Raw genomic sequence first — 24,447 nt, 5'->3', positions numbered from 1 at the left:
GATAAATGTATTAACTTGAAGTAAGGATCCCTGTACCGGAAACGAACAAGTCGAAAGTTATAAACGAAAACCGTTCTGATACCTCTGACAGCTGAATAAATGTACCGGTTCTTGTGTTGCGAAGATTGTAGGGCTGCTAACTTTCACTGGTGGTAGTGTGGACAAAAAACGAGAAAAAAACACATTTATCGTTCTCCATTATCCTAGAAAGTCTGTAACATCATCATGGAATCACCCCGTGTATACGTACATTTACAGACGCCCGACAGATAACTTTGACGCTCTGTAGTCTCGTTGGATGACGTTTCCGGACAGGGGTTCCGGTTCAAAATACGATATACTCACTCCTCTCTACAAGTCCTAGAAGTCTGTAACGGGAATTCCCGACCACCCTGTATATCGATAACAGGTGAAAGTCTTCCATACTGTCGATTCCTGGGTTCGATGACCTATCTGTAAACATTATTAAGTTTGTAGGAGCTCTGCTCGTACTTATCAGGATTTTTTATTTCTCATATCAATATTTTTCGTCATAATAGGGACGATCATATTTCTAGAGTTAAAAAGCTTTACTCGTTTTTGTTTGAGACCAGTTTTAGGGTCTGTACATAGGAGTTAGTATGAAAGACAGTGACAGCATCGTGGAAAGGTAACAATCCTCAGATGAATGATCTTTACATTTCGATCGTAAACATCCTACAACCCGCGCAGTATGTCAATAAGAGTTCCGTAATCTGCAGTCGTAACTACAAGGTGCTCCTTTCTCTTTTACAGCTTCTGTGTTTTGGTGGTTCAAATGGCTGTGAGCACTATGGGACTTAACTTCTGAGACCATCAGTCCCCTAGAACTTAGAACTACTTCAACCTAACTAACCTAAGGTCATCACACACATCCGTGCCCGAGGCAGGATTCGAACCTGCGACCGTAGCGGTCGCGCGGTTCCAGACTGAAGCGCCTAGAACAGCTCTGCCACACCGGCCGGCTGTGTTTTGATCATCGCTGTATAAACAGACTGTCTCTTGCCGAGAAGATAACAGCAACCGTCCACTTTATATGGCGCTATTTATTTACATAAATAGCTCCGTTACCATTTTCAAACAGACAACTTCGACATCAGACAGTTTGTTCGTGTTAAATACGAGGTTGCAATTTTCGTCAGTTTTCACTTTTTATTTTCCCACATGACGAAAATTACTTGGGTTAATGGTGCCCTACAACCAAAACATGATGTGAGAAACTGTCTTTGTCGTGTCCTGACATAGATGGAAGGGGGAGAAAGGGGTTACCGGTCAGTCTGCGCTCCCGAGCGGTACAGAGCAGAAGGCAGAAGGACAATTCACAGTGAAGGCATGTGATTGTTTTCTCCTATCTGAGCCAACACTGGTACAGGCATTTACTAGAAATGCAGGTGGTGAGACTCCGTAGGGAACTCGTTGTGGAGACTCTTGGTCAAACAGGGTTTTCAAATAGTTGTTTATTCCAGACAGGTCTGACTAATACACTGGAGGCTAGTTCTAGGGTTAGAAAAAGCATGAATAACTCTATTGGAACAGAAACCAGTGCAGAAGTCCCAGGAGTGTATACTAAAAACAGTAGCAAACACTAGCATCATCTTGAGGCGATAATTTAGTTGCAAAACAAAACATACTGAATGTGACACTGTTCACTGAGGCCCTGCCAGTGAGAGAGCAGACATGCGGAGCTGAACCAAGGCTGGAGTCGACGGTCGCGGATTCGGCGCCCAGATCGTCTGACTGAGAACTCCGCCAAAATGCGGAATCTAGTGGTTTTTCTCACTTAAAGCCATCCAGCCAATCCCGTAGGTCTCTTGCAGGTGCCTGCCAGTCATGGTTTAGTTAGGTCCCCTCTTCTGCTCCGAAGGCGGGGATGTTAATGCAGTTGGACTAACCAAGTCCGTATTTGGTATAAACGTAACTGCTCTGCCAAATAAGGCTTGCAACATTATTGTTACACGTCATTTAGACCCGCCCCTCGGGCTCCCCAGAGTAGAGACTGCTAGGTCAACAGTTTTCGGCGTTTTCGCTCTCTTTATAACCCTTGTGAGCCTGCTGGGGTTGCTGTTCTCAGGGCTGGTATCAAGCTAATACGCTAATATCTGCCTGTTGGTTACAAAATTCTACCGTGGCAACCTACCACAGCGTCTGGACGACATATGAAGCTACATGTCAATTCCTTGAAGAGTAACTAGCGCCCTGGGACAGCGTCTGGGGGCGACTGCATTTTCGCAAGGCTCTCCCCTTCCGGTTTACTTCATGTAACAATATTTCTCCTAGTTTCGTCTGCCCTCAGCATTGTCTCTGCTTCCGTGCCTTGGAACGCCTGTCCTCCTTTTTCACAGTTTCAAGATAACATCACAGTAGCAAGGAATAATTAAAATATTACACATTTAACTGTAATTGTGACTCATAACGATTTCAAACGATGTAAACAGATTATTAAAGTGAAAATGTTTTAGTTACTTTCGTAGAAAATTCCGTGCCATTACGTTGCAATGCTGACCGCTCGTGGTCATGCAATAGCAAAGACTTTATGAAGCACTTGCTTTAAACAGCGTGTTTCCGTAACAGCGTGCAAAAATGTAACAGGACGTAGACAGTGCTCCACTGAGCAATTTGACGAAGGAAACCAGCTTAAGGACATGTGGAAGTAAACTTGCCTCCACTTTGTCTAGCATTACTGTTTACCGGCTTAAAACATGAGTACAAGTTTACACGTACTGTACTGTTTGTTTACATGTACATTCTGGCTGGTTCTGAGCACTATTGGACTTAACTTCTGAGGTCATCAGTCCCCTAGAACTTAGGACTACTTAAAGCTAACTAACCTAAGGACATCACACACATCCATGCCCGAAGCAGGATTCGAACCTGCGACCGTAGCGGTCGCGCGGTTCCAGACTGTAGCGCCTAGAACCGCTCGGCCACACTGGCCGGCGCCATGTAATTTCTTTGTTTCCTGCGATAAAGCCTGATTAGTAGGAAGTATTTCCTGGTAGCTAGACTGGGAGGTCCTATTCCATGGCCTGCGACGTCACCTAACCTGAATCCCCTTGATTATTTGCACCCGAGTGCATATGCAAATGGAAGTACACTCATGCTCATAAATTAAGGATAATGCTGATACATGATGAAACAACGCTGTGGTGGGCGGTTTGCGGGTTTAAATCACCTGGGGGTATGACCATGCGGTGCATTTGACGTGCGGTCGTCGCACGGTGGCGCTGGCAGCAGTCCACATACGCAGAGATGTGTTGGTGCATGTCAGATTCTGTTCCAGTGAGTAAGTGTGCAGACGCTGCTAATGGTGACTGTGTGTTGAAAATGGCTCGAACCGCGCGACTGCTACGGTCGCAGGTTCGAATCCTGCCTCGGGCATGGATGTGGTTGATGTCCTTATGCTAGTTAGGTTCAAATGGCTCTGAGCACTATGGGACTCAACTGCTGTGGTCATCAGTCCCCTAGAACTTAGAACTACTTAAACCTAACTAACCTAAGGACATCACACACATCCATGCCAGAGGCAGGATTCGAACCTGCGACCGTAGCAGTAGCACGGTTCCGGACTGCGCGCCTAGAACCGCGAGACCAACGCCGGCTAGTTAGGTTTGAGTAGTTCTAAGTTCTAGGGGACTGATGACCACAGATGTTAAGTCCCATAGTGCTCAGAGCCATTTTAACCATTTTTTTTAATGGCTCAAAGAACACATGCTGATGACGTTATGAGGGGTAGAATACTAAGGCGACTGGAGGCTGGTCAAGCACAGCAGGACGTAGCAAGGGCCCTCCGCGTGCCACAAAGCGTGATCTCAAGATTATGGCAACGATTCCAGCAGACAGGAAACGCGTCCAGGCGCTACAGTATGGGACGTCCATAGTGTACAACACCACAAGAAGACCGATTATAAATATTACATGGCATTATAAATATTATATGGCATTATAAGAAATGGGTGATTACTGTTATCTTGTCTGCAAGCATCAACGTGTATTTTGTACACAGACACGGACTCAAAATGTCAGTTTTCGGCACAATCACTTTCCCGTAAGTCCTTGCAACCTCCAAAGCTGTGTGAGACACCTCAGTGTCTATTGTGGGGTTGATCGGTATTCCTCTACGTCTACATAGATACTCCGCAAATCGCACTTTAGTGCATGGCAGAGGGTTCATCGAACCACCTTCACAGTAATTCTCTATTATTTCAATCTCGAACAGCTCGTGAAAATAACGAACACTTACACCTTTCCGTTCAAGGTGTAATTTCCCGAATTTTATTATGATGATCGTTTCGCCCTGTGCAGATCGGTACCAACGAAGTGTTTTCGCATTCGGAGTAGAAAGTTGGTGATTGAAATTTCTTGGGAAGATCACGACGCAGCGAGAAACGTCTGTGTTCTAATGATGTCCACCCGAAATCCTATACATGTCCCTGATACTCTCTGCCCTGTTTCTCAATAACGCAAAAAGTGCTGCCCTTCTTTGAACTTTCTCGACATACTCTATTCATCCTATATGGTCATAGCGTCACACCGCGCAGCACTACTCCAAAAGAGAATGGACAAGCGCTGCGTAGGCAATATACTTAGTAAATCTGTCGCATCTCCAAGTGATCTGCCAATAAAAGGGAGTATTTGGTTTGCCTTCCCCACTTCGTTTTCTGTGTTCTTTCCGATTTAAGTTGATCATAATTGTAATTCCTATGTATTTAGTTGAATTTAAGGCCTTTAGATTTGACTGATTTATCGTGCAACCAGAGTTTAACGGATTCATTTTAGCACTCGTGTGGATAACCTCAGACATTCCAATACTTAGGAACAATTGCTAATATTGGCACCATACAATTTTCTTTCCTAAATCGTAGTGCAGTTTGTTTTGATCTTGAGATGAAATGAAATGAAATGTCGATGGGGATGAAATGATGGTGATAAGGACAACACAACACCCAGTCCCTGAGCGGAGAAAATCCACGACCGAGCCGGGAATCCAACCCGGGCCAATAGGTATGACATTCCCTCGTGCTGACCACTCAGCCACCAGGGGCGGACGACCTTCTGATCACATTACTATACGATAAACGACAGCATCATCTGCAAACAGCCTGACAGCTGTTCACATTGTCACCTAAATCACTAACACTACTGGCATTTACACAAGGTTGGCGCCGGTGGCGACACCTACAACGTGCTGACATGAGGAAAGTTTCCAGCCGATTTCTCACACACAAACAGCAGTTGACCGGCGTTGCCTGGTGAAACGTTGTTCTGAGGCCTCGTCTAAGGAGGAGAAATGCGTACCATCACGTTTCCGACTTTGATAATGGTCGGATTGCAGCATACCGCGATTGCGGTTTATCGTATCGCGACATTGCTGCTCGCGTTGGTCTAGATCCAATGACTGTTAGCACAATATGGAATCGGTGGGTTCAGGACGGTAATTCGGAACGCCGTGCTGGATCCCAACGGCCTCCTATCACTAGCAGTCGAGATGAGAGGCATCTTATCCGCATGGCTGTAACGGATCGTGCAGCCACGTCTCGATACCTGAGTCAACAGATGGGGACGTTTGCAAGACAACAAACATCTGCACGAACAGTTCGACGAGGTTTGCAGCTCGGAGACCATGGCTGCCGTTACCCTTGACTGTGTATCACAGACACGAGCGCCTGCGATGGTGTACTCAACGACGAACCTGGGTGCACGAATGGCATAACGTCATTTTTTTTCGGATAAATCCGAGTTCTGTTTACAGCATCATGATGGTCGCATCCGTGTTTGGCGACATCGCGGTGAACACACATTGGAAGCGTGTATTCGTCATCGCCATATTGACGCATCACCCGGCACGATGGTATGGGGTGCCATTGATCACACGTCTCGGTCACCTCTTGTTAGCATTGACGGCACTTTGAACAGTGGACGTTACATTTCAGATGTGTTACGACCCGTGACTCTACTCTTCATTCGATCCCTGCGAAACCCTACATTTCAGCAGAATAATGCACGTACGCATGTTGCAGGTCCTGTACGGGCCTTTCTGGATACAAAAAATGTTCGACTGCTGCCCTGGCCAGCACATTCTCCAGAACTCTCACCAATTGCAATTCAAAACGTCTGGTCAATGGTGTCCGAACAACTATCTCGTCACAAGACGCCAGTGACTATTCTTGATGAGCTGTGGTATCGTGTTGAAGCTGCATGGGCAGCTGTACCTGTACACGCCATCCAAGCTCTGTTTGACTCAATGCCCAGGCGTAGCAAGGCCGTTATTATGGCCAGAGGTGGTTGTTCTGGGTACTGTTTTCTCAGGATCTATGCACCCAAATTGCATGAAAATATAATCAGATGTCAGTTCTAGTATAATATATTTGTCCAATGAATACCCGTTTATCATCTGCATTTCTTCTTGGTGTAGCAATTTTAATGGCCTGTAGTATACTAGGTCTACAAATTTGCTTCCGCCGTTTTTTTTTTTTCTTGAAGTTCGGCGCTTTATTGTGAAAATCTTACCAAAAAAATATGATTCATAGTACTGCCCATCGCTGGCCACTACATTTTCCCATCTTTCGGATAGCATACGAATCCCGTGGCGGAAGAACTGGGTGTCTTTTGTGGGGCATGATGTTTACAGATGCCTTAGCTCATTGTATTACACCTATGACCAACCACCTGAACCCCCCCTTGCCGCTACTGCTGTCTATTGCAAAACGGCGAAGCAAAGTTCTAGACTTAATAGAAATACATAATCAATTCGAAATCTGTTGTCAATAGCACTCAACACTTTGTGTGAGTAAAGAGCTAGTTGTGTTTCACAAGAACGATTTTTTCTAAATTCGTGTTGACTATATGTCAATAGACCGTTCTCTTCGAAGTCATTCATAATGTTGGAACACAATATATGCTCCAAAATCCTGCTATATGTCGACATTAATGATACGGGCCTGTAATTTAGTGGATTTGTCGTACTACCTTTCTCAAATATATGGGTGAGTTTTGCAAGTTTCTAGTCTTCGGATACGGATCTTCCGTCGAGGGAGCGTTTATACGGGGTCGTCAAAAAGTCTCTCCGTAGTGCCGTATGATTGTTGGCAGCACGTGCCGTATGATTGTTCGCCTGCCTGGGTTATTTCCCTTCAAGTGGACTCTCCCAACATTCCAGTTTCGATTATCTCAGCCAGAGTCAGTAGTATAGTTGGTGCGTGTCGTGACGTGTTGACAGAACGTTTAAGTTTAGTTCCTATGTTCGTTTCGTTTTTGTCACTGTTGAAATGCTAACCATTGAAGAACGGGTGTATTTAGTCGAACAAGTGTTCAAAGCTGGCGGTAAATACACAGTTTCAGTTCGTCAAACATTTAATTCAGTTTTCCCGGAGAAAACACTCCCACATCGCGATACTGTTCCAGATTTGATTAACAACTTTCAGTGACAGATGCACCGAGAAGTGGCCGTCATAGCGTTTTGTCTGAGGATAAACTACTCGATGTTTCCGATAAAACGCCCACGAGTCCGAACAAGTCAGTAAGAAAACTCGCCCAGGAAGTCGATGTTAGTGTCGGAACGGTCCACACAGCTGTAAGGAAAAAATTAGAACTTTTCCCATACAAAGTGGCAGTCGTGCGAGAACTGAAAAATACTGGTCATGGGAAGAGACTGCACTGTTTTCAATGGTTCAGAAATTTCGTTCAACAAAATGGAAGGGATATTCTTAATGAAACGTTTTTCACCGATGGGGCGTGGTTTCATTTATCCGGGTACATGAACTCGCAAAATTCTCGTATGTGGAGGACTGCAAATCCATTGAGTATTCATGAGGAACCACTTCATTCTGTGAAGGTAGGGGTTTGGATTGTAATTTCTAAACGTCGGATTGTGAGTCCCATATTTTTCAACGAAGCAATAAACGCACAACGATATTGCAGTGATATTCTGTACCCATTCATAGGAGAACTTGGGTTAAGTGAAATACTGAACAAGATTGTGCAACCGCGCATACAGCTCGCGTGTCAATGTCACTGCTTGCTGATGTTTTTGGTGATCGCATAATTTCACAGGGACTTTGGCCTCCACGATCGCCTGACCTAACATCACCTGATTTTCTAACACTTTATATTTCCCTTTATTGGTTGATTTTGGTTCTTATTATTTTATGTTTTATGTATTTATAATTTTGGCTTTTTTAGTTAAGATGCCAATATTTTGGTTCATTTATGACTTCCTAAGACTCATGTAGAGGCCCCTATTGCAGGTAGAATAATTCTTGGTGGTGTTTTATTGAAGTTGGGTGGTTATGGTATTTTTCGTGTTATAAAAGGTTATTTCTTATTTGGGTTTAAAGTTTAATTATGTTTGATTATCTTTAGGTTCATCTGGTGGAGTTATTGTTAGATTTATTTGTTTTCGTCAGGTTGATTTAAAGTCTTTAATTGGATATTCTTCTGTTGGTCGTATAAGAATGGTTATTGGTAGTTTGAAGACCATAAATTGATCAGGTTGTATAGGTTCTCTTTCTTTAATGGTTGATCATGGTTTATGTTCTTCTGGATTATTTTGTTTGTCTAATATTATTTATGAACGTTTAGGTAGACGAAGATTATTAATTAACAAGGGTATAATTAATTGTCTAAAAAACGTCCAAAATCCATTGATGAATTGAAAACTGCAATATCCACTTTCTACATCTACATCTACATCTACATCTACTTTCTACTTTCACTGCTTCTGCTACAGAAAAAATGTTACAGCTTCTGTTTGGAAACATGATTAGACGAATCGAATTGTGTATTCAACAACAGGGGGGAGACTTTCAACATTTAATGTGAATATTTGTAAGTAAAAATGAATATTCAATAAATTAATAACTTGTATTTCACTGAGTTTCATTTCAGTATTTCTCTGCGGCCTACGGCACGCGCGGCTAACAACCAAACGGCACTACAGAGAGACTTTTTGAACATCCCGTATATGTCCGTTAAGTGCAGAGCTATTGCACCAGCATACCCAGAAGGGAACCTAATTGTTAGATAGTCTGGACCTGAAGACTTGCTTTCATTAAGTGATTTACGTTGCTTCACTACTTCAGTGCACCTTCCAGTGGCTGCCGATAGAGGACGCAACTTAACGTAGGCTGGTTAACCCTTTCGTGGTTGATGGGTCATATATGTCCCACTAACTCTGAGAGCCAGTTCGAATGTCGGGATATATGTCATCCAGCTCTGCACGGTGCTGTCATCTAGGGGCGACTGTACTGAACATAAGAAATAAATCGGGACTGCACTGCAAAGGCAATATAGAAGCGGTGACTACTTTTGTTGACTGGCTTCTATATATGGCCGCTGCAACGCCACTTATTTGTGTCATTCTTCAGTTTTCATTATTTCTCACTTTCTAGCGAAGTCTGAAGTAAGTAATTCATCTTTATTAACTTAATAATCATTTTTAGTACTAACACAGTGTGGAATGTACTTCTCAGAGACTGTACTATCTTATAATCGAAATAAAATTCGTGAGACACATGTGTCCCAGCAGATATTATTTGTAAAGATTGGCAAGCCAATTGATTAATGGGTATTCATCCAGGAAAAAGAGGGGATCAATGCCCACTTTCTTCCCAGCAAAGAGAGGAATCTCTAGTGTGCCAGATGACGTCCGGCTCATGAGCGTAGGCAAACATGTACCGAAAGACAGTGGCACTAGGAAGCTATGCAGATTCTGCAGCACAAACTCTAAAGAGAAGAGAACAAAAATTGTTTGCACTGCTTGTGGTGTACCACTCTGTGCTATACCATGTTTTCCCAAGTTTCATGGCATGTAAAGTTTTGTAAGTATTGATCATGTATCATGAAAACTGAAATGTAATGAATATTTTTTACACTGGCTCTACACAAATAAAAAGATTACATGCATGTATAATTTGTAGTTATTTTATTCTCTGGAAAATCCTGTTTATGGCTAAAAAAATAAAATTACAAAATCAGTCAGTCAGCAGAAAAGGTATCTTGCGTTGGTTCGTGGGACATGTGCGTCCCACGTCCTGTTGTGAAAAAATGGAGAACTTAAAAAATATTTTGGTGGTGAAAATATAATAATGGGACTGAAAAGAAACTGTTATCACCTTAATATTTTAAAAATTTGTAAAAAATGAATTTTATCCATGAAAGCGTTAACTCACCTCAGAGTGGAACGTGTGGCTGACGTGTTTCCGTTGGGTCTTCCAGCGGTCACCACTGGTGGCGAGTATCCCATCACCGGCGAAGACCCGCATGGCATGGGTGGTGAAGGGGTCGCGGTCCACCATCTTGGACGTCAGCAGGATCTGCTGCACATCGTCCGGGTGCGCCACAACCACCACCAGAATTGGACCCAGGTAGAACCTGCCACCAGCGTAACAAGGGTGCCCTCATCATCATTTCTTGGTGTGGCTGAAAAACCACCCTAAGCGATTAATAACTACAATCGTGTGTAAGCCAAAGTTCAAGAACAAGTCAAGTACACCACGATACGACAGTGAAGACATTTATCCGATTCTACGTAATACGTGCGAGACACTTAGAATTTTTATGGTGTATGTCTACATTTAGTGCATTCAGAGAATCTAAAAGTTTTTGCAGAAATTGAAGATTGCCTGCGTCTGCTCCTGCAGATCTCTCTCGTCAACCCTTTATATCTCTACATATGCTTTTGGATAGGGTCCGTCTTTAGCAAAATACAATTTTGTTTTTTAACCCATACATGTTTCATTGCAGTTGCAGCGTCTTCAGTAGGCTTTTATTTTATGGCTGTCAAAGATAAAGAATGTTCTTTCCTGTCTGTATACATATAACTATTAGTTTTTTAAATCGTAATTACAGATATTTTAAAAAACACATAAAATTTGAATTCATACGTTTTTACTACATGGTATGGTTTCTCTGTTGTATTGTGTTTCTACAGTAACTGTTTTGTTCCACAGTTTGTCATCTGCGATACACCTTAAATTAGATAAATTACTTAAGCCAAAATTACGAATTGAAAATTGTTATTTATATGCCTGAAATATATATATACAGGGTGTTTCAAAAATGTCCGGTATATTTGAAACGGCAATAAAAACTAAACGAGCAGCGATAGAAATACACTGTTTGTTGCAATATGCTTGGGACAACAGTACATTTTCAGGCGGACAAACTTTCGAAATTACAGTAGTTACAATTTTCAACAACAGATGGCGCTGCAAGTGATGTGAAAGATATAGAAGACAACGCAGTCTGTGGGTGCGCCATTCTGTACGTCGTCTTTCTGCTGTAAGTGTGTGCTGTTCACAATGTGCAAGTGTGCTGTGGACAACATGGTTTATTCCTTAGAACAGAGGATTTTTCTGTTGTTGGAATTCCACCGCCTAGAACACAGTGTTGTGGCAACAAGACGAAGTTTTCAACGGAGGTTTAATGTAACCAAAGGACCGAAAAGCGATACAATAAAGGATCTGTTTGACAAATTTCAACGGACTAGGAACGTGACGGATGAACGTGCTGGAAAGGTACGGCGACCGCGTACGGCAACCACAGAGGGCAACGCGCAGCTAGTGCAGCAGGTGATCCAACAGCGGCCTCGGGTTTCCGTTCTGCGTGTTGCAGCTGCGGTCCAAATGACGCCAACGTCCACGTATCGTCTCATGCGCCAGAGTTTACGCCTCTATCCATACAAAATTCAAATGCGGCAACCCCTCAGTGCCGCTACCATTGCTGCATGAGAGACATTCGCTAACGATATAGTACACAGGATTGATGATGGCGATATGCATGTGGGCAGCATTTGGTTTACTGACGAAGCTTATTTCTACCTGGACAGCTTCGTCAATAAACAGAACTGGCGCATATGGGGAACCGAAAAGCCCCATGTTGCAGTCCCATCATCCCTGCATCCTCAAAAAGTTCTGGTCTGGGCCGTCATTTCTTCCAAAGGAATCATTGGCCCATTTTTCAGGTCCGAAACGATTACTTCATCACGCTATCTGGACATTCTTCGTGAATTTGTGGCGGTACAAACTGCCTTAGACGATACTGCGAACACCTCGTGGTTTATGCAAGATGGTACCCGGCCACATCGCACGGCCGACGTTTTTAATTTCCTGAATGAATATTTCGATGATCGTGTGATTGCTTTGGGCTATCCGATACATACAGGAGGCGGCGTGGATTGGCCTCCCTATTCGCCAGACATGAACCCCTGTGACTTCTTTCTGTGGGGACACTTGAAAGACCAGGTGTACCGCCAGAATCCAGAAACAATTGAACAGCTGAAGCAGTACATCTCATCTGCATGTGAAGCCATTCCGCCAGACACGTTGTCAAAGGTTTTGGGTAATTTCATTCACAGACTACGGCATATTATTGCTACGCATGGTGGATAAGTGGAAAATATCGTACTATAGAGTTTCCCAGACCGCAGCGCCACCTGTTGTTGACAACTGTAACTATGTAATTTCGAAAGTTTGTCTGCCTGAAAATGTACTGTTGTGCCAAGCATATTGCAACAAACGGTGTATTTCTATCGCTGCTCGTTTAGTTTGTATTGCCGTTTCAAATATACCGGTCATTTTTGAAACACCCCATTGTGTGTGTGTGTGTGTGTGTGTGTCTATTTACATTACGTTTCACTTACGTTTTCTTTGTCCTCATCTTCATCACTGTCAAACACTATACATTGATTTTTTGGATGTGAGGTCCGCCGGTTACACAAAACACCGTTTTTCTCAGTACCCAAACGTGTTTCGGCACCACTGTGCCATCATCAGTGGGTTTTCGTTTTTTCATTAAGGTGTTCCTGTATTTGTTGTAGAGCTTGCTGGGGAATGCCTGGCTGGGTGACGAAATATCCATCTTTTGACATGCAGCTCCTTGTATTGGCCTTGTTTGCAGTTAAAAAATTTAAATGTGAGGTCCGCCAGTTGTGCAAAACACCCAGCCAGGCATTCTCCAGCAAGCTCTACCACAAATACAGGAACACCTTAATGAAAAAACGAAAACCCACTGATTATCACACAGTGGTGCCGAAATATGTTTGGTTACTGAGAAAAACGGTGTTTTGCACAACTGGTGGACCTCACATCCAAAAATGTTTAACTGCAAACACGGTCAATACAAGGAGCTGAATATCAAAAAATGGATACTATATATTGAGCTGTCACTGTCACTGGCACTGTTTCACTGTTTACCAGCTATAAAAACAAACATGGCGGACAGTGGGAGAGTTGAAGGTGTAAAGCAAGATGGCTGATGGGGGAACAGTTGAAAGTGTTCGCAGCAGTTGTTCTGAATCTTTCAGAGGAGTTTGTGCATCTTTTGTGTGTCTATATGTGTGTGTGTGTGTGTGTGAGAGAGAGAGAGAGAGAGAGAGAGAGAGAGAGAGAGAGAGAGAGAGAGAGAGAGTGAGAGAGAGAGATGGTTTGAGGATTTTTCATTATTATTATTATAAGTACTTTGTTTTGTGTGTGTGTGTGGGTGTGGGTGGGCGGGTGGGTGTGTATGTTGTGTGTGAAAAGGGAGAGAGAGAGAGAGAGAGAGAGAGAGAGAGAGAGAGAGAGAGAGAGAGAGAGAAAGTGAGTGTGACTGTGGGGCTGCGGATTTTTTTTCTTTTTTGTGTTTGTGGGGGGGGGGGGGGGAGAGCTCTATAGGGTGGTCTTGTCTAATAGTTCTTTATATCTCTATCCACAACAATTTCATTGTAGTGATGGAGCATGGGGACGAATAATACCTGGCAAACCACGAGGCAGGCAGATTCAATGAACGAATCATGAAGACCAATGTGCTGATCAACAATGGAGTGGTACCATCTTTTTTCAAAGAAGTTTTCCACATTCTCGTCGCAATCATCTAGGAATTGTCTCCTTGAAGTATGTCATCTATACATAGGGATTCGAGTCAAAGAATGCTTTTAACGTTACCGCCTAGGAACTGAGACCATATGGTGTCCCAAGTCATTACTTTTAGAGTTTGTCTGCGAAATCGCGTTTCTGAAAGTGGAGGAAAAAATTCAGTTTTAGTTTATAGTTATGAAAAGAACCATTGTTCACTTTTCCTCTTAATTCCGTAAGGCTTCAACTCATCGAAGAGTATCCGAGGCTACATAACTATACCACTGATTTCTGAAGATTAGACAGCATTTTTTTTCTTTCCGAGTGTTGCGTTATCAGCCAGCCACTGCCCTAAGCGTTCCAATAAGGCCACGTTCTCAAATCTCCATACAGGGTATTTCGTAATTGTGAAATCACGCTTATAAAAGATAAACTGGTGGACAAATAGAAATCTGACGATGTGGCTCACACTGAGGAAAGCTATGAATCTGTTACCACTGTGGTGAGCTTCTATCTGTATTCCGTCAAATGAATGATCACTAAGTTTCCTTTCATTTACGTCTATGATCACAAACTTTTTGTTAACAGATTACCGGTTTCGGTCTTTAATGAGCATCATCAGATATGCAGCAAAACTGGGAAAAACATAAATACACTCGCAGGTTGTCTACAGCTTAAAAACAATACATAGACCATAAAGAAAAATAGTACTGACAATATATAAATTTGTGCGCTTTAAGTATGAAGAGGCATACACGTTTCATAAAAACAAAGTCCTAATCTACTGCAGCCATATTGGCATCGTCAAATGTTAAATGCGGAATCTGCACCAGCATCGTCAAATACATATAAATAACATCACATGCAGGAGTCATGTTGTCAGTAACACTACTGTTTAAAACAAGCTGCCGTACAGAAGCCACAAGATGTTTGTATAGTACGTTGGCCAGATGTCGCTAATGTCGGCATACACTAGTTTTCAATAATTAATTGAAACCGTGAAAATAAAGGGGGCATACAATAGTTGAAGTCTGTAGTGAGCTTATAACGTATAAAGGCATTACAGTAATAAAAAGCAATAAAAAGAAGAACACGACAATAGTAAGATTGTTAAAATGAGGAAGAGTTAACAAACAGTGGTTGACATACGCTCTAGTGCCAATATTATGGATAATGACATAAATATTAAATACCTTTGATCACTGTCCACACAGAGGCACTAGAAGCTCACCTAGTCAAGTCTCCATACCGGTGGTGGAGTTCTCTAAACTTGTGTAGGGTCACCGGAACCTCGCGGAAGTCCAGAATGTTCCCGATGATGGGCAGCGTGGCCGGCCCTGGAACGTCCACACGGGGTCTGGTGACCCACAGCCACCACAGCACCGCCGCCACGCCGGCGCAGCTCCACACCGCCAGCTGCATCAACAACCACGACCACCACACCATGGTCCAACAACCGAGGACGGCCACGGGTAACCAACCTGCGGTCAGAAGCACAGCTGGTCACTCTTTGGCATGGTTCTCATTACTGTGCACAGGCAAGTTCAGTAAGGATGGCAAGCATCAGATGGCGTTCTACAGCTATTGCGTGCAAAATTGTTCCTGAATAAAGCCGTCGAGATCACTTAATCCACTGACGTCGGTATCTTTTGGTCTAGTGGCTAGCGTTGCTACCTCTGGATCACAGGGCGCCAGGTTCGATTCCCGACCGTCTTGGGGATTTTCTCTGCCCGAAGACTGGGTGTTTGTGTTGTTCTCATCATTTCATGATCAAAATCATTTGTGGCATTGGCTAGAATGAACTGTGAAAAAAATGAACTGTGTAATAATTAAGACTATACGGGTGCTGATGACCGCATAGTTGAGCGCCCCACAAACCAAACATCATCAGTCGTAATCCACCGATGATCCAAAATATCATCTGATTAATAGCATGCTGGTCGATTTCTGAAGTTCAGTGCAACGGCGATTCTGCATGGCATGGTTTCATGAGCTATGTCGTACGAAAGGTACAAGACAGTTCTCCTTACACACTAAAGAGCCAAAAAAACTGATACACCTGAAACTTTCTAGCAGATTAAAATTGTGTGCCGAGCCGAGACTCGAACTCCGGACTTTGCCTTTCGCGGGCAAGTGCTCTACCAACTTTTCTTTTTTTAAAAAAAAGCTCATTTTGTTCTCTTTAGTTCGGTGAATCTGCTCGGGGCGGAGGTCGTAAGACATCCAATTAGGTTCGTTGTTGATCTATTAACTCAGTTTTTTTATTATTACAGAGGGCACGTAACCCTCTGACCGAGCACGCTGAGCTACCGTGCCGGCTAAACTGAGCTACCCAAGCACGACTCGCGCTCCGTCCTCACAGCTTTAATTCTGCCAGTACCTCGTCTCCTTCATATCTGCGCACACTCCGCTGCAGAGTGAAAATCTCATTGTAGTAACTGATACACCTGCCAAATATCGTGTACGGTCCCCGCGAGCAAGCAGAGATGCCGCAGCACGACGTGGCACGGACCCGGCTAATTTATGAAGTAGTGCTGGAGGGAACTGACACCACAAATCTAGCAGGACTGTGCATAAGAGTACGAGCAGCGCGTTGCGACGCATCCCAGATGTACTCAACAATGTTCATGACTAGGGAGTTTGGTGACCATCGGAGGTGTTTAAACTCAAAAGAGCATTCCTGGAGCCACTCTGTAAAAAATCCTGCACGTGTGTTGTGCCGCATTGTCCTGCTGGATTTGCCCAAGTCCGTCGGAATGCAGAATTGGCATTAATGAATGCAGGGATCAGACAGGATGCTTACCTACGTGTCACCTGTCAGATTCGTATCTAGACGTATCAGGGGTCCCATATCACTGCAAGCCTTCGGCTCCGAGAGCCCGTATAGATGAAGTTGAATGACTCGCACACCGTACACTTTTTGATGCCCCAGCACTTGAAATCTGCCGCAACTTGCGGAACGGTTGCACTTCTGTCACGTTGACAGATTCGTTTCAGTCGTCGTTGGTCCCGTTCTTGGAGGATATTTTTCCGGACGCAGCGATGTCGGAAATTTGATGTTTTACCGGATTCCTGATATTCACGGTACACTCATACGGGAAAAATACCCACTTCAGCGGTACCTCGGATATGCTGTGTCCCATCGCTCGTGCACCGATTATAACAGCACGTTCAAAGTCACTTAAATCTTGATAACCTGCCATTTTAGCAGCAGTAGCCTATCGAACAACAGTGCCTGACACTTGTTGTCTTATACAGGCATTGGCGACCACGGCGCCTTTTTCTCTCTGTTTACGTATCTGTGTATTTGAAAAAGCATGCCTGTACCAGTTTCTTTGGCGCTTCAGTGTATTAGGGGCCGGTGCTTTGTGGCCATTGAGCTGGCACACGGCAGCATCGCAAATAAATTCCACCAGGTTCAGTTCAGGCGATTTTGTGGCCAAGATATCAACGTAAGTTGACAACCACGCTCCTCGAACCACTGCAGCACAATTCTTTCGTTGTTATCCTACTGGAAGTTGCCATTGCCAATGGAGGAGACACCAAGTATGAAAGGGGAGCAGGTAATCCACAATATATTGTTCACTTAGTCCACAACTGTCATGGTGCCTTCGATTACTACCTCAGGTCCCATGGAAGCCCAGGGAATGTCCTCGATAGCATACTACTGCACCAATGTCCTGCATCCATAGCGCATTGTACCTTCCAAACAGCCATTCACGTATATGGCGGCATATCTTGGCACAACCATCAACCCTGTGTAACAACAAACCTGATCCATCCAACTGACTGTATCACCTATCATGAAGTCTCAAACGTTTGTTGTCTAGTGCAGATAAAGCAAGTTTATGTTGTCTAATAAAAGGAACAACGTATTGTATATGCTGAATCACGTACTGCACGGTCGATATCCCAACACGATCCCCAGTACTAATCGGTCTCAAGTCCTTTTGCTGACGAGTGTTTCACGCCTTTTTCTCTAAGCATTACACGTTGCGTCTCTGTTACGTGATTCTACATTCTTATTCTCAGTCCTATCAATTCTTTAATTATTTTTCCTGACAATTCATCTTTCATTAAACCTACAACCAACGCTCTTTCTTTTTGACACGTGGAATGTTGTAAATCAGAGTAACTTGAAGTGTCAGAAAATCTACAAACAACATTTCGAATAATATCATAAATATTTCATGTGCTTACATGATATATTGGTCTATCTGTGTAACATATTTCAACATTTTTAGCTCAAATTTCTTCAATATATTGCTGTAATGAAAATCTATAACCAGTGTCTTAGTAAGACCTAAAATAGTCATTCTTACAGCTACAAATTTTAAACATGCTTCATTCAACTGCAACCAAATTTTCATCAATTGGGACACCTCCCGTGAAATTCGATTTTGCAATCATAACAGCAGCTCTGTATTTAGCTTCTTAAATCTTTACTGGGATATAAAATTTGGACTGGCAATGGCAAGGAAAGCGTTTGTGAAGAAGAGAAATTTGTTAACATCGAGTATAGATTTAAGTGTCAGGAAGTTGTTTCTGAAGGTATTTGTATGGAGTGTAGCCATGTATGGAAGTGAAACATGGACGATAAATAGTTTGGACAAGAAGAGAATAGAAGCTTTCGAAATGTGGTGCTACAGAAGAATTCTGAAGATTAGGTGGGTAGATCACATAACTAATGAGGCAGTATTGAATAGGATTGAGGAGAAGAGAAGTTTGTGGCACAACTTGACCAGAAGAAGGGACCGGTTGGTAGGACATGTTCTGAGGCATCAAGGGATCACCAATTTAGTATTGGAGGGCAGCGTGGAGGGTAAAAATCGTAGAGGGAGACCAAGAGATAACTACACTAAGCAGATTCACAAGGATGTGGGTTGCAGTAGGTAGTGGGAGATGAAGAAGCTTGCACAGGATAGAGTAGCGTGGAGAGCTGCATCAAACCAGTCTCAGGACTGAAGACCACAACAACAACAAATCTTTACTAGCTTTACATCTTTCATGTTCCGCATATTTTGCGTAGTTTTGACGAAAACACTGCTATCCATGAGTTTGAAGTTTTTTTCGAAATCGTTCTTTGCTTTCACATGTTTCGTAGTATTAATATCTACGAGGGTGAGTCAAATAAATCATTAAATATTTTTTTAAATATTTATTGTGCAGAAGTGGTACAAAGCTGTATAACTTTTCAACATAATCTCCCCCATGCTCAGTGCAAATCCTCCAGCACTTACAAAGTGCATAAATTCGTTTAAAAAAAATTCTTTTGGTAGTCCGCGCATCCACTCACGCACCGCAAGGCGTACCTCTTCATCAGAACGGAAGTTCTTTCCTCCCATTGCGTCTTTGGGTGGTCCAAACATATGGAAATCACTTGAGGCAAAATCTGGTGAGTATGGTGGATAAGGAAGACACTCAAAATGCAGGTCTGTAATTGTTGAAACTGTTGTACGGGCAGTGTGGGGCCTTGCATTGTCATGTTGCAAAAGGACACCTGCTGACAACAATCCACGTCGATTTGATTTGATTGCAGGCCGCAGATGATATTTTAGGAGATCTGTGTATGATTCACTGGTGACAAGTGGTCCCTCTAGGCATGTAATGCTCCAAAATGACGCCTTTTTCGTCCAAAAAAAAAAAAAAAGTCCCCATAACCTTCCCTGCTGATGGTTCTGTTGGAAACTTCTTTGCTTTCGGTGATGAGGAATGGCGCCATTCCTTGCCCGCTCTCTTCGTTTCCGGTTGTTGGAAGTTAACCCAGGTGTCATCCCCAGTAACGATTCTTGCAAGGAAGCCATCACCTTCTCGTTCAAAGCGCCGAAGAAGTTCTTCACAGGCATCAACACGTCGTTATCTCATTTCAGGAGTCAGCTGCCGTGGCACCCATCTTGCAGACACTTCGTTAAACTGGAGCACATCATGCACAACGTGGTGTGCTGACCCATGACTAATGTGTAAACATGCTGCAATGTTATTCAGTGTCACTCGGCGGTTTTCCTTCACTGCGGCTTCAACTGCCGCAATGTTCTGTGGAGTCACAACTCGTTGTGCCTGACCTTGACGAGGAGCATCTTCCACTGAAGTCACACCATTTGCGAACTTCCTACTCCATTCGTAGACTTGCTGCTGTGACAAACATGCATCACCGTACTGAACCTTCATTGGTCGCTGAATTTCAAGAGGTTTCACACCTTCACTATGCAAAAACCGAATAACCGAACGCCGTTATTGCCTGGTGCAAGTCACAAGTGGGGCGGCCAACTTTATATTTATACTGCGACTTTATGTGTGCATCTGTACTATGCTGCCGCCTACAGACCATACTGCACGCTGTTTGTAGCACGCTTACCAACTTACAGGATAACGGCGCCGAATTTCGATTTGTTATTACAAATTTAAGGTTTTCATTCGACGCATCCTCGTATATACATATCCATCCAGGCTTATTGTCGGAACGAACACATCTGGTGACTTTTGTGCTGAATGAGATTATCCTTAACCTACTGTTTTAAATTTCATAGTGAATCACATATTTTTTCTTACTAAACAAAATGGAAATAAAATTTTTGCATTGACCAGCTTATTGATGCTGGGTGATGGTACAATTTTCTCTCACTTGGTGCTAGACCAGAGCGAAGTTTGTGTAAATCTTCCAGCTATTCAAGATGTACTTCTAAAATGTAACCTACTCCTGAATAATCAATTTACATCAAAACCCTCGACAGGCTTCCACTCAGAATCATGAAGTGGCAGCCATTGCAATTTGGCCCACCTGTGCGGACCGTTGACAGCTGGGTACATAACGTGAGACTCATCCCGTTCATCATAGGGAGCCATGAACCTTTTGTTTGCAACTGCATGTCTATGCGAGCATTAACAGGACCACCTATGATGTCATGCTCAACAAACAGTAATTGCTCAAAATCGGTAATAAGTTGCAATTTTAGTATAGGCCTTTTGAACACTACACACTACGCCAGAGCAGCTGAGGTCACTTAACACGCCAGGGCTGTTTTGAATATTTTAAGACAGGGAGTGCAGAAATATTGAAAAACATCACTCAGAAGCAATAAGTCGGTCTTCAAATACACTCCTGGAAATTGAAATAAGAACACCGTGAATTCATTGTCCCAGGAAGGGGAAACTTTATTGACACATTCCTGGGGTCAGATACATCACATGATCACACTGACAGAACCACAGGCACATTGACACAGGCAACAGAGCATGCACAATGTCGGCACTAGTACAGTGTATATCCACCTTTCGCAGCAATGCAGACTCCTATTCTCCCATGGAGACGATCGTAGAGATGCTGGATGTAGTCCTGTGGAACGGCTTGCCATGCCATTTCCACCTGGCGCCTCAGTTGGACCAGCGTTCGTGCTGGACGTGCAGACCGCGTGAGACGACGCTTCATCCAGTCCCAAACATGCTCAATGGGGGACAGATCCGGAGATCTTGCTGGCCAGGGTAGTTGACTTACACCTTCTAGAGCACGTTGGGTGGCACGGGATACATGCGGACGTGCATTGTCCTGTTGGAGCAGCAAGTTCCCTTGCCAGTCTAGGAATGGTAGAACGATGGGTTCGATGACGGTTTGGATGTACCGTGCACTATTCAGTGTCCCCTCGACGATCACCTGAGGTGTACGGCCAGTGTAGGAGATCGCTCCCCACACCATGGTGCCGGGTGTTGGCCCTGTGTGCCTCGGTCGTATGCAGTCCTGATTGTGGCGCTCACCTGCACGGCGCCAAACACGCATACGACCATCATTGGCACCAAGGCAGAAGCGACTCTCATCGCTGAAGACGACACGTCTCCATTCGTCCCTCCATTCACGCCTGTCGCGACACCACTGGAGGCGGGCTGCACGATGTTGGGGCGTGAGCGGAAGACGGCCTAACGGTGTGCGGGACCGTAGCCCAGCTTCATGGAGACGGTTGCGAATGGTCCTCGCCGATACCCCAGGAGCAACAGTGTCCCTAATTTGCTGGGAAGTGGCGGTGCGGTCCCCTACGGCACTGCGTAGGATCCTACGGTCTTGGCGTGCATCCGTGCGTCGCTGCGGTCCGGTCCCAGGTCGACGGGCACGTGCACCTTCCGCCGACCACTGGCGACAACATCGATGTACTGTGGGGACCTCACGCCTCACGTGTTGAGCAATTCGGCGGTACGTCCACCCGGCCTCCCGCATTCCCACTATACGCCCTCGTTCAAAGTCCGTCAACTGCACATACGGTTCACGTCCACGCTGTCGCGACATGCTACCAGTGTTCAAGACTGCGATGGAGCTCCGTATGCCACGGAAAACTGGCTGACACTGACGGCGGCGGTGCACAAATGCTGCGCAGCTAGCGCCATTCGACGGCCAACACCGCGGTTCCTGGTGTGTCCGCTGTGCCGTGTGTGTGATCAGTGCTTGTACAGCCCTCTCGCAGTGTCCGGAGCAAGTATGGTGGGTCTGACACACCGGTGTCAATGTGTTCTTTTTTCCATTTCCAGGAGTGTATAAATTGTCTTGCGTTCAAATAGATTCCACACTTCGCACGCTTTTTGCTAATCCTGTTTTTTGATGTTGTTGCACTGGTCAACAAGTTTTAAAAGGCCTCAAGCGGCGGTAACCGTTCCTACAACTAAACGGATTCGCCAGTTACATGCTGGTAGGGAAATACTATTTTCTTGTTGCCCAAATACACTACTGGCCATTAAAATTGCAACACCAAGAAGAAATGCAGATGATAAACGGGTATTCATTGGACAAATATATTATACTAGAACTGACATGTGATTGCATTATCACGCAGTTTGGGTCTATAGATCCTGAGAAATCAGTACCCAGAACAACCACCTCTGACCGTAATAAGGGCCTTGATACGCCTGGGCATTGAGTCAAACAGAGCTTGGATGGCGTGTACAGGTACAGCTGCCCATTCAGCTTCAACACGATACCACAGTTCATCAAGAGTAGTGACTGGCATATTGTGATGAGCCAGTTGCTCGGCCACTATTGTCCATATGTTTTCAATTGGTGAGAGATCTCGAGAATGTGCTGGCCAGAGCAGCAGTCGAACATTTTCTGTATCCAGAAAGGCCCTTATAGGACCTGCAACATACGGTCGTGCATTATCCTGCTGAAATGTACGGTTTCGCAAGGATCGAATGAAGGGTAGAGCCACTGGTCGTAACACATCTTGTTTAAAGTGCCGTCAGTGCGAACAAGAGGTGACCGAGACGTGTAACCATCACGCCGGGTGATACACCAGTATGGCGATTACGAGTACACGCTTCCAATGTGCGTCCAACGCGATGTCGTCAAACACGGATGCGACCATCATGATGCTGTAAACAGAACCTGGATTCATCCGAAAAAATTATGTTTTGCCATTCGTGCACCCTGGCTCGTTGTCGAGTACACCATCGCAGGCGCTCCTCTCTGTTATGCAGTGTCAAGGGTAACCGCAGCCACGGTCTCCGAGCTGATAGTCCATGCTGCTGCAAACGTCGTCGAACTGTTCGTGCAGATGTCAGCACGTTGTAGGTGTCGCCAGCGGCGCCAACCTTGTGTGAATGCTCTGAAAAGCTAATCATTTGCATACCACAGCATCTTCTTCCTGCCGGTTAAAGTTCGCGTCTGTAGTACGTCATATTCGTGGTGTAGTAATTTTAATGGCCAGTAATGTAAATCTGCTACCTGTTGGGAAAATACTCTCTCGTTATTTTCAACTCTTTGGTCTCTAAATATGAGATACATTTTTCCGGAATTTGACGAAACTTACAAAGCGAAGTTTTATGTCTCTGTGATGTCCCACTGTAGAAAGTAACGGTCTTATTTGCCATGACGATTTTCTACGAGTTTGAGCCATAAATGTAAAATATGTTTTCGTCTTATAGTGCAAACAACTGTCAAGGAAAGTAATTGTACACAGAAAAATTATTAGAAAATTTTGGTAACTTCTCTGGATGTGAGAACTTTATGAAAAGCTGTATTATTGTCGTGGCTTAATGAAGCATAATTAAACTTGGAGTGTCTGTTCTCATTTATCAGTCGTTAAAATTAGATAACTGTGTTTATATAGTCGTATTACGCATCGCGAGCAGTGTACTGAGAAGCATTTTTATGAAAATTTGTTTGATGCTGTCTTGCATTGCACATGGCAGTCTCAGTATTATCCTAATAGTGACAGGTTTCAAAGCAAACGAGCATTCCGTGTGCGGAGATATTCCAGTAAATTTAATTACCATCGAAGCTCATATGCATTGTGAGGCGCCGTGATTTTCAGAGTGTAATTCTAAAGCTTAATGCCGGTAAACGATTAGATAAAGCGCTATCTTGTTAATTTTCAAGCAATCTTATCACAAGGTAAGATGCGTTAATTTTTATATTCATTTCCTCTGTAATTACAATATCAGTACTGATACAGTGATTGTTTGCAAGACTAAAGATTAGCTATATTCAGGGCAAAAATTTTAATGTATCATTTTGTTTTGCTGTCAGGTGGCATATGTAAATCTCACTGAAAACGGATTGCTTTCTCGCATACGAACTGTTTGATATACCGTCTGGTCTGTATTCCACATCGTGTAGCGTTGA

General features: G+C 43.9%; 1 protein-coding gene across 1 annotated transcript in view; it reads right to left on the bottom strand.

Moving 5' to 3' along the window:
- Positions 1-24,447, bottom strand: part of LOC126291503 (cytochrome P450 4C1-like) — a 75,270-nt gene that overhangs the window by 36,368 nt on the left and 14,455 nt on the right. The window contains exons 3-4 of the mRNA XM_049985009.1: positions 15,079-15,328; positions 10,185-10,386 (exon numbers count right to left, since the gene is read on the bottom strand). Coding sequence (XP_049840966.1) covers positions 10,185-10,386; positions 15,079-15,328 — 452 coding nt within the window. The remainder of the gene's footprint in view (positions 1-10,184; positions 10,387-15,078; positions 15,329-24,447) is intronic.

The sequence above is a fragment of the Schistocerca gregaria genome, chromosome 9 (assembly GCF_023897955.1).
Source record: "Schistocerca gregaria isolate iqSchGreg1 chromosome 9, iqSchGreg1.2, whole genome shotgun sequence".
NCBI classification, from domain to species: domain Eukaryota; kingdom Metazoa; phylum Arthropoda; class Insecta; order Orthoptera; family Acrididae; genus Schistocerca; species Schistocerca gregaria.
Note: the sequence above shows the minus strand (reverse complement) of the source record. Positions and strands in the feature narration are given on the sequence as shown.